Source organism: Lipophrys pholis (genome assembly GCF_963383615.2).
Source record: "Lipophrys pholis genome assembly, chromosome: 4".
Classification (NCBI taxonomy): domain Eukaryota; kingdom Metazoa; phylum Chordata; class Actinopteri; order Blenniiformes; family Blenniidae; genus Lipophrys; species Lipophrys pholis.
Genome location: NC_137637.1, coordinates 2,787,720 through 2,804,339, shown reverse-complemented (window position 1 = coordinate 2,804,339; position 16,620 = coordinate 2,787,720). Strand labels below are relative to the sequence as shown.

The window sequence follows — 16,620 nt, the reverse complement described above, 5'->3', positions numbered from 1 at the left end:
TCTCGTACAGAGTGTTGGTATCATATATGTATTAGCGATAGGATCTTTAGTTTTCCAAATTTATTAATCTGAAAGGACATCAGCGCTCTCACTAATCAAAAGTGATTTGAAACAGTATTTACCTTAACTTAACCCACATGAGTGGATTTAAAATCCACATCAGATGCAGGGCAGTTTGCATAAACAACTTTATCAGAATAGTTTTGGTGTATTTTAGTTCACTTTAGGAAAAGCCAATGAATTTCAAGGTAAAAAAAACCCCAAAACATTTGTATATTTGTTGCGGGTGAATGTCAAAGTGGTTCATTCAGTTTGGACCCGAATAACCTTTAAAGGTGCAGTTATCTCTGGGGACTGAATAGAGTCAAGTAAAAACTTTACAAAAAACAAAAGTAAATAAAGTTAAAAAAAGAAGCTTTATCGATGGAAAATGTATTAAAACAAACCTGAGAGGTCAGCTGCCATCTGGAATTACTAGAGAGAGAATCTTCAGCATGAGGCTTTGCAATCTGCGCGGCACATGGCGCCTTCGCTTCCCTTCGCTTTGCTTAGTGGAGTTCTCCCCGAGAACGGAGGTATAAATTTCAGGATGAGCTTCAGAGAGCATCTGGATGAGCAACACGCAGTCATTTCGTTTTCTTTTAAACAATACAATGCAACATAGATCATAAATGAGAGCGGTTTAATTTAAACACACCACAAATCTACAGTTTTATAACATAAATTAATAGTAAATCATCAAAGTGCATTAAGTTTAATTAGAATTTAGACGTGTGTAAAATGCATTTATATGAAAGCAGCTCTCTACAATGGACACTTTAATAACCCCATGATCTATTATTTACTGCTAAATATTTCACATCTGCTCATAAAGAAAGTAATGCACATGTTTCAAGGAATGTTTGAAGTTGACAACAGTAGAGGCAAAAATATGTTGCCAGTTTCTTTTTTCCCATGTATATCATTTATCACAATAATATGATCATCATATGACAATATGTGTGATATGTTGCTATATGATATGAAGATAACATCATATTTCACATTAATCCCAGAACGACAGATTACGAAACCTTGAAATACATCAGCATGCATAGACATGCGATGCAATACGACGCAGTTCAATAGATACAATGCAAGGCAGTGTACGATACAGACATGTTGAATTAGATACTGCGTGTGTGTGTGTGTGTGTGTGTGTGTGTGTGTGTGTGTGTGCGTGTGTGAAATGTGCATTAGCAGCTTTTTCCGCCGTCAACTCGGGATGGAGCCCGAACGTTTCCAGAAAATCCAGTTTTTGCCTGCTTCTCCACTGGTTTCGAGCACCGTTGTCGTGGAAACGGACCCCCGAAATGCAACGAAAGTGTAGCTACGTGAACGGGGGCCTTAGTCTCCACACCGGCTTCATTAATGTCCATCGTAGGTTTTATGGTCTGAATTTCATTGGATGAATAATACTGCTTTATGGAAATGTGTTGACCAGCCGGGCTGCAGAACAGATTTACACTGCTTACCTGTCTGACCTCATTTCTCCATTCTGAGCTGATAAATGTTCAAAATACAGCAAAGCCCATCTGTATTTCTGCACTCACCTCCACAAATCCTCCCGTTCTCTCTGAATTTCTGATAAATTCTTCTAACTTCATTCTAAGGAAGTTTAAATAAGACTTTAGTTCACCTCATTCACCTTCAGGGAAAATCTGCTTACTACATGAATCTGTGCTTCTATCTTCTGTAGACGGTAGATTTGTGTAATGATACTGCGATTGTGTGTTTCGGTTGATCAGCACCGAGGCAGAGCTCCTTTCCATCTGGAGCAGAGACTCCCAGACCTCTGACTTCTCTTTTATGGCCATCTGTACGACCCGAGCTGATTCAGATATGATGAAGCTTTTGTTATAAATCCGTGAACTTTTATTGAGTTTTTGCTTTGTTTTTTATTAATAGTAGAGTGGAGTGAGCTGCTGTCGGAGAGGTCAGTGATGGCAAGAGGCTTAAATCAAAGAAAAGGTGGCCATATTTTATAAAATGAGATGAATTCTCAACTGAAGCTTTTTTTTATGAGCCGTGATGCCAACATGGAGCTCAATACTGTTTGCACGGTGGAAACAATGAAAACAATACAATTATCATGTTGGTCAACTAGTTGATGGTATTTTTTATTTTTAGTAAGGAAACCACACACACACACACATGCAGCAGAAAACAACACGTCATAAACAATAACAGCGGGAGAACACGGATATTCTAGTGGACAGATCACCGAGTCGAATTGGTATTGTGGTGACTGTCAAAATAAAAGTACCAAGTCCCAGGAGAATATGGACTTGGAGTCATGACACTACGTAGGAAGCTTTGTTGTGATTGTCTCTACTGAGCATGTGCAGAACTACCAGTTACTATGGTCGTGGTTCGTATTCGCAGTAGCAGTGTTTCTAAAAGTTGCATTTTCACCCGTTTGAAAAAAAAATCCACATTAAAAAGTTTAATTGGTGACAGTGTAAGTGTGTTTGAGCCTAAAGAGCCATTTTCTTTCACACTTTGCACCAAATAAACCTGGTGAGGCGTCACAGAACGTCTTCAAATGAAGTTATCACGGCTTATCAACACCGTTTCCTCCCTCAGTCCAAAAACAAAGAGATCCGTCATCTGGAGCTGCGAGATAAGATCCCTTTAACAGATCGAATGAAAATAACTCCTGGTTCACATGTGTTCTTGTAAAAGCTCTGGAGAGCCGCAGGTTACAGACTCCTGCCTCCCATTAACATATTGCATATTACACGCTGACATTGTTTTACAGTGCATAATGTGGCCCATAAAAACGATTGCTGATTTCAGTCGTCCCACAGAAACCATATCCTCACAGGAAGGCATTAGGAAATACAGATTTTCCGACTTTTTCGCCCCATGGAGCCGTGACGGAGGAGCGTCGCACCACATCCCAGCTGGCTGGGGCGAGCCGAGCAGACCACACCGGTGGACGACCGAACTCCGAGCTGGGAGGATTACCTTTCAACCCAGAGACGCTTCGAATGGATTTAATCCCACCCGTCTGTCTTACAGCACCTCCAAACACTCTGTCTGTGTGTGCGTGTGTGTGTGTGTGTGTGTGTGTGTGTGTGTGTGTGTGTGTGTGTGTGTGTGTGTGTGTGTGTGTGTGTGTGTGTGTGTGTGTGTGTGAGTCCATTCACAGACACGTTACTAAGACAATCTGTACCGTAACTCCTCATTTCCATCAGGACCTCATGTGCACAAAGTAGTTCAGCTGAAACACTTTGGACTGTCGTTCCTGAAAGGTACCGTACAACAAAAGCCGTTGTGTGGCTAAAAGTGGAGTTTGTAAAACCTTAATTCCCCCTTAGAAAATTTGGGATGGCGTGTTAAATAGAAAGGGAATAGAATGACTGGAAAATCTTGTAAATCTTTGTTTTTAATCTCATTAGAAAAGAAAAAATAGGGATGTACCAATACGGATGCCTGGAAAACGTCACGCAGTTACACCAGCTTCTGGTTTGGGGGCGCTGTCGCCCAAACAAACACCGACCAGAGATGAAGTAAAGAAGAAACACGGCTCATTGATTGGTCCGGACCGAAAGAGGACGTCCCGCTGCTTTAGCCCGTTATGGCTAGGCTAATTAGCTCGTGGCTAATGGGTAGCCACAAACAACCTCGATATATAAAGTCTTCAGACCAGATATCAATGAGTCTTCCTCACTACTTCTTCCTCACTAGTCCACGTCTGCCCGCAAACTTTTTCTTTCTGGGTCTCCTTCTTGTGATTCATTCGGTCAGCTTTGTTTTAATACCCAGAATGCACTGCGCACTACGTCACGTCCTCCCCAAGGTTGTTCAGGAGAACCAGAGATCACTTGTTAACTCCGGTTCAGAGTTGGTGGAAGTGTTCACGTCACCCAAACGAAACTGATGCTACCGATGCTACATGCTAATCATGATTAAAGTCTGACTGATCCGCTCATTAACAGCGAGCTCAGTCTGGTCTACTGTAGCATAGAGCTAGATAGATGCTACACACTGCTCTCTGCATACCGTAGAAAGTCTCCATGAAAATACACATGCGCTGTTCATTTTCCACAAGCAGATGTTGTGCAGACGTTGATTCCTCATTATTTCTTGATGCTGCATGTTAACTTGCTCGAGGCTTCATGTGTCATTATGTCCACACTAGATGCAACGTGACTCCAGCTTCTCCTTACATGTCCTTTATTCTGCGGATCATTATGCCTCTTTTATTGGTCTTTAAAATAAACGCATGTGGCTCTGGAGACAGAAGTGCTTTCATATTTCTCCGGGTCTTAATGGGTCAGCTGTCAGAACCAGTTACGTTGATCAGAATTTATGCCAAACAGAAACATGGTGCTTCTAAAATTCAGATGTATTTTATGCAGAGTTCCTTGTTTTGGTGACCCTTTTAACCCTCCCTTTGCTCTCTCCCTTCTTGAACCTGTTCCTCCTGCTCTTCCTCCTCCTCCTCCTCCTCCTCCTCCTCCTCCTCCTCCTCCTCCTTCTCAGGTTGTTTGAGTATCGTGGCCGGGTGTCCCCGGTGCCCCGGGTGGTGCCAGTGAAGCGCCCGCGGGTGGCGGTGCCGCTTGTACGACGGGTCAAATCCCTGCCGGTCAAACTGCTGGCGCGCAACGCCCCCGTCCTCCCCACCAGCAACGGCAACAAACAGAGATGTGAGTTCCTCTTTCACACCAGCCACCCAATTATTCCCACAAACATGCGGCCAGCAACAATGAACATTGATTGGTTTTCCTGTCTTACTGAGTGTGCGTGTGCAGGATGAGCAGATTTAAAGAAAGAAAATTAACATGAGGAGAAAAGTCATGTTCAGGTGAAACTACAGTCGAGTCCCTGCAGTTAGATTAGAGAGACTTTTGGATAATTTCATATTATTTCTTACTTTCTATGATTCTGTATTTATAGTTGGGTTGTTTTGTTTTTTTCTATCTGCCCTGGACTTTACACGTTTTAGATCCATTTGTAAAAATACCCAGAATGCAAACGTTTTTTCTTTTTTTTTAATATTTCACTGTATTTTGCAGCAGAAGTTTTCATTAGAATTGGCATTATGCTGAGATTGTCTCATTTTGTGTAGTAATTGTTTGGTTTTTGTGAAAATATAAACATTTTAATCCAATACATACTGAAAAAACATACTGTAAAGTTTAAATTTAAAGGTTAATATTGCACTATTTAATGTGTTCCATCGCATAACATTTAATTCTCATAGCCATCATTTTATTAGTTTATTATTAGAAAACATCGATTTGACATAAATTTAAAGACATGTTTTTTCTTTTTAGTTTGAGCCTTAACTACATATATTTTTTTCTTTTTCTTTTTTTTTTTTACATACAATGGCAACAAAAACTATTAGTAGCAGTAGTTTTGGTCTTTAACCATTGTAATTTGACTTCATATATGTTTATTTTTAACTTGAAAAAGTACTTTCATTTTTGACTTGGATACATCTACTCCAAACGTTTAACATTGCTTAATGTATCTGATCATAATTTATTAATTTAAAGAAAATGTTCAGAAAGATTTTTGACTACTCTTTGAAAAATAAAATTTGATTCCCTTTAAAAACATTAAAAAAAAAAAGAAATTACAATCCCCTCACATGTGTAACTCGTCTAAATCATGTGTTTAAAACCACAAATTATTTTGTTATTGACATCTTTAATTTTATGAAAAAAACTAACTTTCAGTTGTACATACAAAAAAAGTTATATCTAACTGTTTAAATTTGGAGTCAACACTCAATTTTACTAATAAATAGCAATAATTTTATGAAGCCTTTTACTTTTATTAATATGATTATAGTATGATTATCTTGTAACAATGATAGTCTGTGAAATCTGAATAAAGTACAATTTAAAATGAATAAAGGTAATTATAAAAATGGCAAATCAGTAAATTCTCTTGTGAATAAATGAGATTACAAAGACAAGATTTAGATATAAAAATCAAATAATCTCTAATTGGCCACAAAAACAATGTTTCAATATGAACTGAAATTGTTTACCAAATTATTTTTGCACATGATTCATGTTTATTCTGCTCTAGTTAATGGTCAGATTATTATTCTGTATTTAAATATGTTCTCTGTGTTGAAAGCTGTTTCAATGAAGAATTCTGTGGCAAGAAAATAGTGAAAAATGAATGTTTTGAGTGAGTTTTCAATTACCTGGTTCAGATCGTCCCCTTCGTGTGCTCCTCTTTTCTACTTTCTCAGTTTCCTTCCTCTCACCCGAAGCTCGCCTTTGCCTATCTTCCACGTCACGTTTTTACATGTCAGCAAAAGGTTCAAACATCCTGGTGGCTGTTGTCACTTGATTTCTGCTTCCTGCTCATTAAACATTCGACTTGAATTGTGTTCGGCTCGTGGATGTGAGGAGAGACGCCGACGTCCCGTCTGCTTCTCTCACATTCGACTCCGACCTGAACCTTCTCTTTGCACCAACAGCGCTCTTTTCATATCTGCTGAGCTTTTTTCTCTCTGTGCAGAGCTCACAAAGCATTTTTCATGTCACTCATTTGAGTGTTTTTTGCTGTGTACTCATGTACTCGTCCAAATTTGCATTTCAAATGGCTCTGATGAGTAAAACCAAATTTCTGTTATTTATTCTTATTATTTTTGTCTTATAAGCAGCTCTTTTTCCTTCTAATTCTTCATTGTATAACCAAGAGTCTTACCTGTTTGAAGTTATTTTTACTGTTGCAAAGGAAAGTTTAAAACACGAGGGCAATTAATTGTCCTAAGGGATATTTTTATAGCAGGGCTCCCGATGAGAGAGCCTGTTAACATGACGTATTCAAATGTACCAAAACTTTGTTGATGCCTTTTCACTTGAAACTTTGTGTAATTGGGGCCTAAATCATGATGAAAAAGTAGTAAGTCAGAATAAAAATGTATTTATTTTATCGAAAAAGATTAAACTACCCATACATGTTTATTCGTATTCTCTAACTCTCCACTGAATAAATTAAAATATTAAATAAGACTACTGAAACACTGTAAACACAAATGGAAAAACCAACCAAATTAAGCCTGTGTGTACTCACATTCAACATATTCCATTTACTGCCTGAAAGCCTTTACAACAGTGGAAGCAGATCTTGTGAGGTCTTTGTAGTGGACCAGCTGGGATCCCAGTGTCTCAGGATAAATGATGTCACATTAGCCTGAATGTGGCTAACTTGCATGGCTAACGACAGCGGAGGTAAAACACTTGTGCAGGAAAATGTGCAAATGATTGAGTTGATGGTTAAAAATGGTTCCCAGGTGGAAATCCCCTCATGCGCAGCATGTTGCGTCAGACGGCTTGTGGCTCTCACAGAGGATGATGTAGAGTTAAACCTGGTTTTTAGGACCAAGGTGGAGGTTCTTAGTGCCATCTTGTCCAGACGAAGAGGGAAAGTCTTTACTGCCCTTCAGCAGAACCTCGGGCTGGTGGAGCCAAAGAGAAACAAAAGGCAAGAAGCAATGAAGGAAAACGTGTCAATGCGACAAGAGACAAGATCTCGAAAAGCCTCATAGAGCGTCAGAGCTGCAGGACTGAGCTCCGTCTGACCTGTCGGCTCTTTCTGCTCCAGCTGATTCGCTCCTGCTTCGCAGAAAGATCCTCAATCTCAGATCCAGTTGTTTTGAGCACAGAAACAGAGATTTGACACTAGGCAGCTACTACAGGAAACTGCAGACATCCTCAAACACGCCGACTTGTTCTAGCAGATATTTGGACACGGATCAGAGACGGCTCGGGTCGTATCCTTGAGGTTCTGCCCAACGTCATAGTGGAGAGTCTAAACGGTCTAATCACAGCCGAGGCGCTTCACGCCGTCCTGCAGAGCCTCAGCGGTCGTCTGACAGCCTCAACAAAAAACAGTTGCCTTTCAGCCACAGCAGAGAACTTTCCACAGATCTGCAGCAGATGGATAACCATCGATCGATGGTCTCAAACTGCTGTTAGCGTTAGCCACGACGGCGCTGGGAAACCTGATGGCGCATATCGTTCACGTCTGTCCCACTTATTGCTCATCCAACTTCACTCTGGATGTTCTGGACCTCTCCACTTCACTGTGCTGGGAATTTAGTCTGATTCCTACTGAACAAGCAGCTTTCTACCCAGTCGACTGCAGTAAAATATAATGGAATAAAACCCAAAATGTAATAACTGGTTGATAATGTAAAAAGATTTACCAAGAATTCAAATGTGATCTTAATAGGTTTAATGTTATACATTATTTTGGACTGATGACTGGAGAAATAGATTATAGAAAACACAAGACTTTTAATGACTTGGGCAACAGCAATCATACATAAATACCATAAATTGTATACAGATATACATATAAACAAATAGTCCAAACTTTTAGAACTCATTCTATCAGTGTTATCCAAATTGAAGCAGTTCAAGTCCAAAACATAAATCATTGACTCTCTTTATGTTGTAACCCAATTCTCATGTGAAGGCTATGAGAGAGGGCCTGAGTTCATATCAACAAAAAGTAATGGGACACAACAACAACTTATATACCCAAATTTCTGGACATTTATTATAAAACAAAAAATAAATTAGAGCAAGACAATTTCAACCAAGGGTTCTCTTAAAATGAAAACTATTTTACGCTAAACCGTTGAAAAAATGAGGTTTAAATCTTATTGTCAACAGAACTGGTTTCGCAGAACCTTTTTAATTCTTCGAACTCAAAAGAATAATCCTTCACTCGAACAAAAACAATCTTCTACTTTGCCAATAAATCAAAAATCCTTGTAACTCTCAAGGTGCTTCTTTTATGAAACAAAATCTATCAACGAAAACAACCACCAAAACAAGATAATTGAATGGTTAATCACACCACCCACCCCTCCACCCGGTACCACTGGCAAAAGGTTGGCGGCCGGCCTGTTTCGACGTCTGGGTCCGGTGAGGCCCAAACTTTCTGGCCGCTTCGCTCAAGGAGCTGCAAAATGATCGGTGCAGTACTCACAGGGGTTTGATGAGGGGGTGTGTGGGGGGGGGGGGGGGGGGGGGGGGGGGTTCTGTCATGGAGGGAGAGCAGGGGGGTAGCAGGAACTGGGCAGGAGTCTTTCTCCAGTAGAAGAAACAGCAGGACCTTTCCAAAACAGGTGGCAGGTTGTTGGCCTTCTTCTGCCTCTGCATGATTTGCACAGGATTTCACATGGATTTTCACATTAGCTCAACAGCTGATCACCTTTAAGCTTCATTATTACGGGCAGTGCATTCCCAAAACACACAAAGTACAATTTACCTTTGGTTGCCACAAGAAATGCTTGCCTTAAGCCCACGATTGGTCGACTTGCAAACATTTGGTTCACTGGTGGAGCTTCTGCTGCTGATGCCTCTCTCACACAGACTGAGTGCAGGCACTTCACTTCACCTGCACCGCACCCTTAGCCCCACCCCTTTCTGTTGGCTCCCTCCAATCAGCAGTTACAACACAATGTGGGTGTCAACCAAAACAAACTTCATCTCTGAACACCAGAAAAAGAAATCAAAAAGTTTTAGAACTGAAAACAACATAAAACAAACAAACAACTCCTCAAAAAAAAAAGGTGCTTTTCAAATTTAAACCCAAAACAAAATATTTTTATTCACATATTCCAACTAATGTGTGGTATCTAATAATATCTAATAGGGTATTTTTACACAGGGCTACAATGTAATAAAATTACTACCTATTAGGGAAAAAATATTTTGCCTGTCCCACAATGTAATATTAAACGTTTTTAAGTATTGTACTCTGGGTCTTGTTACATCATTGACCAGTTGTTACATTTTGTGTTTAATTAAAAAAAATATCAAATACATTTCAGGCTCAGCACTTTTGTTACATTATCGACCAGTTGTTAAATTTGGATTTTTTTTACATCACATTTTGTAACAGTTTGGGTCGTAGTTACAGTTTGGGTCATAGTTACATCTCAGGCTCTAACGAGACAGAAAACTCATTCACTTGCAATGTAAATTAGATTTTGTGAGGTGGATTAATGGTGGACTTTTACAAATTAACATTCATGAGATTGTTTTAAAGATCCTTTAGTTTTTTTATATATATTTACAGTGGCTTGAAAAAGTCTTCATACTGCTTGAACTTTTCCACATTTTGTCACACTACAACTACAAATGTAAAATTATTTTACTGCATTTTATGTTGATGGAGCAACACAAGTGGAAGGAAAATGATTCATGGCTTTTACATTTTTTGACAAATGACAGAAAATTTGGATTGTTATTACGGTGACTGTCAAAATAAAACTATCAAGTTCAGGAGAATATGGACTGGGGGACGTGACACCATGGAGGAATCTTTGTTCTGATTGGCTCTACTGAGCATGTGCAGAATTATTTACCACAGCCGTGGTGTGCATGCTCATTAGCAACGTTTTCTCCATCTATTTGAGACTGAACCCAGGCGTTTCCAGGAAGCCTCACTGTTGACAGAGCCGAAGCATTTTCGAAAAGTTCCATCTTGGGAGCTGTTTACAAAAAGTTGCGTTTTCCGTGTCTCCAAGCACCATTTATGTGTAAACAGACCCACAAGACTACCAAAGATTTTGCGTTTTCACTTGAAATCACTGCCATGTAAACGGGTCCTCGGTCTCCACTACTAGAACCTTTATGGAAGAGTGTGAAGAAGGAAGACGTTGTTGAACCAAAGCCAGAAGAAGTTCTGTTTGCAGTTTGCTACGAGCCATTTTGAGACGCAGCTAAACTGTGGTGGAAAGCCAGCACTACACATCACCCTCAACACACCATCCCCACTGGGAAGCACGGTGGTGGCAGCATCATGCTGTGGGGCTGCTTTCCTTCAGGATGGACAAGGAAGATGGATGAAGACAAATTCAGGACAATCTTGGGTGAAAACCTCAGTCAGCAGGAGATTTGAGACTGAGGCGAAGCTTCAGCTTCCAGCAGGACGACGAGCCGAAGCCTCCAGCAGAGCCGCCATGGAAACGTTTAGATCGAAGCTTGTTGTCTTAAAATGGACGAATCAAAGTCTAGACCTCCATCCAACTCACAATTTCAGGCAGGACTTGAGAATGGCTGTACACAGTCGCTCTCGATCCAATCCGACTGAGCTTGAACTTAAAAAAAGTTTTAAAAAAAAGAAGAAATTTCAGCTGGTAGAAACAGACCTACAAAGGCTTGCAGCTCTAAAGTGCTGACTCGGGGGGGGGAGGAATACTGTTGCACGCCACTGTCATTTTTCAGCTTTTTGAGAGAAGAGAATCTGTTCTTTCCTGTGATTGTTGTATTTTTAAAATGCACATCTGTTCCAGTCCCAGTTAAAGCAACCCAGCAGTTCCCCAGATAACAGGCGGAAGGTGAACACAGACCAGGACTGAGGTCTCGTCTCTGATCCGTGGCAGGACATCACAGTGTCGTATTATGAAATGTGTCATGGGCGATGAAGAATCTCAGCAGACCACTCCTGGTGCGTTCGGTGAACTTTGACCTCTTCCTTTGACGCTGCTATCTCTTTGGCTTTCCAGCTCATAAACAATAAACCAACCAAATGAAACGGATATTTTCTTTACCTCCCAGTGACCTTTTTCCCGTTATGGATGAATTTAGTCTGAAGCCCTCCGGCTGGGAGGTGAACGCTGTGGGCGGGGTTATAATCCGGCTGCAGGCCAGGAGAAGAGCGCAGTCGTACTGTTGGATTAACGAGGACAGCAGTGAGGAGTGTCTGTCTGTCTGTCTGTCTCAGGACTCTGCAACCTTAATCACCCCAAAAAAAGGTTTCATGATTTTACCACAAATAAAATTTGTCTGGATCCACAAAAACGGGGAATCGTCTAAAATACAGGGGAAAAACCACCTACAAAGATTGCTATGAATACAATAAGCTTGCATTTTACACGATTAATGAATTGGGTAAAATGTTGTTATATTGCGTTGCATCTTCACCTGTCGTGTCCTTTTGTCTCCAGTGGATTTGACTGCTTTTGTCATTTTATACATCTTTGCTCTTTTCGCCTCTTCAGCTATCACTATTTAAAGCCACTGCACGGTTCCAAGGGTTACCGCAGTTTTTAGTTATACTAGCATTTCTTTCCTTTTTGATTCTTGTTTTTACCTTTTTTTTTTTTTTTTTTTTTTTCTCTTTTTGTTATTTTTCTTTATTTATATATGCACATTCTCTACTCCTTTTTTCTCTTCTTTTAATCTTTTTCCCTTTTTAGTTGTTCCTCTTTTTATAATCTTTCCTTTTTTTTTTATCTTTTTGCTTCTTTTTTCTCCCCCTTTCCTTCTTTTCCCCAAGGCTACGGCTGACCTTACTGTTTTCTGTTATGTAGCTGTTTTCCTCCTGGAGATTTGACCATTTTTGAAAATCTGTGTGGAACGCAAAAAAAACCCCAAAAAACAAATGTTTATGTACTTGACATATTCTGAAATCTTGAGGGAGCCGCTACGGAGGAGCTGAAGAGCCACCTGTGGCTGCAGGTTGAACACCTCTGAGTCTGGCTCTAAAGTTTCTTCCTGATTAAGAGGATTTCTTTTTTCCTTTCCTTCTCCTCCACTTGCTCATGTGGAAATCAGAGTTTAACCAGCAGAGGGCGCAATAAAGAAGTGCTCTATGTTCAATACTGCGCTGTAGTAGAGTCTTCAGGTATCTGTACTTTACTTAAATATTTCTGACAGGTTCTCCCTACATTGGAAGACAAATCTCAAATAAGTTAGTTCTTTATTTAGAAAACAATTCAGTTTTTGATTCAAAGCTCTGATCAGTGGGTTATCCCTAACCCTAACCCTAACCCTAACCCTAACCCTAACCCACTGTTGGTGCTGGATCCACATTGACAATCATTACAGAGCGTGTTTGTTTGAACATCCTCACGTTTGTTCTCCCTATAAATGATGAAGATCTTCTATTTTAAGACTTTTAGATGTGAAATGATGCTGAAAGTGTGTGTGTGTGTGTGTGTGTGTGTGTGTGTGTGTGTGTGTGTGTGTGTGTGTGTGTGTGTGTGTGTGTGTGTGTGTGTGTGTGTGTGTGCGTGTGCGTGTGCGTGTGTGTGTGTCAGCAGTGAGAGGCACAGAGCTTCAGGCCATCAAGTCGGAGTTGACTCAGATAAAAACCAACATCGAGGCTCTGCTGGGAAGACTGGAGCAGATCACAGAAGACCCACACATCACTGCCACAGGTGACACACACACACACACACACACACACACACACACACACACAGTTGAGTTCAATCACCAGTCTGACGTCCGTCTGGATTTTTACTGGATTGAAGGTATAATTACTGTAAAAAAAGGAGGATAACTGGACACAGGAGGACGCAGAGGGAGGTCGGCAGAGTTCTCCCATCTGCTGAGGTTCAGACCTCCCGAGTCTGAACTGAGTGTATAAGTGGAAGACGCCGGGGCAGCAGGGGGGGGGGGGGGGGGGGGGGCAGAACCAGGTGGATCCTCGACTTCTGCATCACAGGAAAATTCATATTAATCACTGTCAACGTGATCTCTGAAGGTCCTTTCATCTGTGCAGAGAAGCCGGCTTTAACCTCTAAAACGTCTCGGGTCATCTCCAGTTATCCCAGAAAACTCCACCTTTGTCAGTTTTAAAAACAATAAAAGATATGGCTGATCAACAACCAAACTTGTGATCATGAGGAAAACCATGCACTTTAAAAAAAATTTTTAAATGGCACTTTACTATGTCAGACTGCTGAGTAAGAACTTTAATATTTGCACTTTATGGTTTTTAGGAAGAATTATTTTATCATCTTTGTTTCACCACATTGTTTTTATTGTTTTAATTGTTTGTAATCTTTAATGGTTTTATGTGGGACAACGGGTGGAAATTAGCCTTGTGCTAATCCAGCATATTTACAGTAACCTGGTGAGAAGAGAAGGTTGTTCATCAACATGCACTGTCCCGTCCAAATAAACTAAGAAATGAATTTATTTAAATAGAGAAACAACTTATAAGGCAGTGATTGCATGTGAAAATGCAAAACTTTGCTTATTGTTTGAGGGTTGGTTTATTCAACAGTGTTGCTCCGAGCCACTGAAAACACAAGTTATTGCAAACGGCTCCGGTTGTGGAACTTCTCAAAAACACTCGGACTCCGTCTTTGTGTAAACGGGCAACAATGCCACTTTCTGGAAACGCTGGGCCTCCATCTCCATGAGACGGCGGCCAGAAGTCAAGTGAAAGTTTTTGGACCATGAAACACAATATAAATGTATTTATCTATATGTTTTATACAATACCTGTATAACCTAATATACGATTTCCGATATGACACAGTCAAATAAAGCCAATAAAACAGGATAAAAGATGAAAAAAACTGGGAAAATGTCTGTATCTTTGTAAATACCAATAAAGCATTTAGATGTTTGCAGGTTTGCTACTTTAATTGTAGTTTTCTCTCATCTTTCTCACAGAAATCTCCTGAATGAACCTTTATAGGAACTGTGATGTTTGTTTCCTCTGTTGTCGGTGCAGATCTGATCAAAGCGGAGGAGTGCAAGAGCGAAGAGGCGTGGCAGGACGAGTCCAGTTCGGACCTCGGAGACGATGAAGAGCAGAGACAGAACAGCGAAGCAGAGGAGGAAGAGGAGGAGGCGTTAGACGGGGAGGATGAGGAGGAGGAGGCGCGGGAGGAAGAGGAGGAAGAGGAGGAGGAGGAGGAGGGGGAGCACACACAAGACGACATCCACAACCACATGGTGTGTATTTGCACCTGAGCGATGTGTTAAATGTGAAGCAGTTCTCTTCCTGTGAGGGCCGGAGCTGCTGTTACACATCGAGATGCCCGCATGTGGAAACAACACCACTTCGCTCACGCTTTTAAAAACGGACTATGTTTGTCAATAAAACTAAAGTCGTCTTCACACTTACACGTTTGGACATTTTTCCAAGTGGAAACGCAAAACCTTTGTTACGTTGCGGGCGTCCGTTTGCACGCCAGCCGCGCTCGGAGCCACTGAAAACACAACTTTTTGAAAACGTCTCCAAAGGTGGAACTCCCTACCCAGCCACCTCTGGAGCCCACAGACTGTGGCTTCTGTTAAGAAGCATTTGAAGACCCGCCTCTTTAACGAGGCTTTAAACTCTCTTTAAAGACTCTTTTTTTTTGTTTTGTTTTAGTTTTTGGTGTTTGTGTTGCTTCTTTTTTTTTAAATTGCTTGTTGCACGTTGAGATTTTTAAACGAAAAGTGCATTAGAAATTGTTAAATATTATTATTATTATTATTATTATTATAATTATTATTATTATTATTATTATTATTATAAACTTTTTGACATTGCCCTGACACTGCCGTCATGTAAACGGGCGAAAACGCAACTTTTTGAAAACACTTGGGCAAAGGAAACACTGCTACTGCTATTGTAACCATAGTCGCTAGTTGTTCTGCACATGCTCAGTAGCTGGACAATAAGAACAAAGTTTCCTTCAGCCTGTAATGACTCCCAGTCCATATTCTCCTGGTACTTGGTACTTTCATTTTGACAGTCACCGCAATAATCCAACTTGGTGGTCTGTCCACCAGAATGTCCGTGTTCTCCCATTGTTAATGTTTAGTTCTTCTTTGCTGCATGCGTGTGTGGTTTAGAAAAACAAACAAGAGCACCCACTAGAGGCCATGCATGATAACTACATCATTTGCTGTGGAAACGGTATCGTTTTCAAAATGTTAAACACAAAACTTCTCTGAAACAAAAATGAAACAATGCCACAGTCATCTGCCCCATGGAGCTCGTTCTGCCTCGGGTTAACCTCCACCATCTGCCGGTTCTCGGTTCTCCGCAACCTTCCGCCCCTTCAAGGTCGTTCCTCCCGCCGTTTCCTGGCAAAATGGAAGCGCTGCTTCCTCCAGAGGTTTGGTCTGGAGGAAGCCGCCAGCGACAAACTGCAGCGCGACATGTGTTTGGCTGAAGAGGAACACAGTTTAACGTTTTCTGCATCTCCGCTGTCACTGTACTTCCTGCAGTTGCACCCTTTGTGTGTACAGAATCCTGAAAAATCTACTGAAGTACAATTACTTTATTACCGTCCACCTCTGTGAATGAATGAGTGAATAGAGGCTGATGTTCTTTCCTCTGCTGGTTTTTTGTTCAGGACAACAGTCGTCTATCGCCAGAAATGGACTCCGTTCACCCATGAGAGGTCAGTGAGTTTTTTTAATTGTACATCTCTGAAGATACTCCAAATACTAACTACATCAATTTTACTCGTATTAGTAGTGAAAACAAACTGAATGTTCTAGAATTTTTTTATATATTTGTCTCATTTTTATTAACTCATCTCCCTTTTTCAATTTAGTTTTGCATAATTTTCAATGTTTCGTGAGCTCAATGCAAAGTTGTGTTTAAAAATAAGTCAGGGAGGTTATTCACTTGAATTTTTTAGGTAATGTTTTACATTTACCGTGTACAAGTCTGCATTCTCTGTGTTTTATTCAGCTCTTGAAGTGCACGGTCAGCTAATTTGTTCAGGTCTTTGTGCAAATTTGTATATTATGACGATTGAAATGATCTTTTTTACACCCAAATATATAAACACGTCGACAAGACATCAGATTAGATTAGATTACACTTTGTTTGTGGAAATAA

The 16,620-nt window shown here is 40.5% G+C and overlaps 1 protein-coding gene across 1 annotated transcript in view; it reads left to right on the top strand.

The window, feature by feature from the left end:
* The window catches only part of raly (RALY heterogeneous nuclear ribonucleoprotein), a gene marked incomplete at both ends in the record, with an annotated part of 38,280 nt that extends 22,109 nt beyond the window's left edge, over positions 1-16,171 (top strand). Inside the window, 4 exons of the mRNA XM_080460906.1 lie at positions 4,531-4,694; positions 13,079-13,198; positions 14,509-14,732; positions 16,127-16,171. Coding sequence (XP_080317032.1) covers positions 4,531-4,694; positions 13,079-13,198; positions 14,509-14,732; positions 16,127-16,171 — 553 coding nt within the window. The remainder of the gene's footprint in view (positions 1-4,530; positions 4,695-13,078; positions 13,199-14,508; positions 14,733-16,126) is intronic.
* Positions 16,172-16,620: the final 449 nt, after the last annotated feature.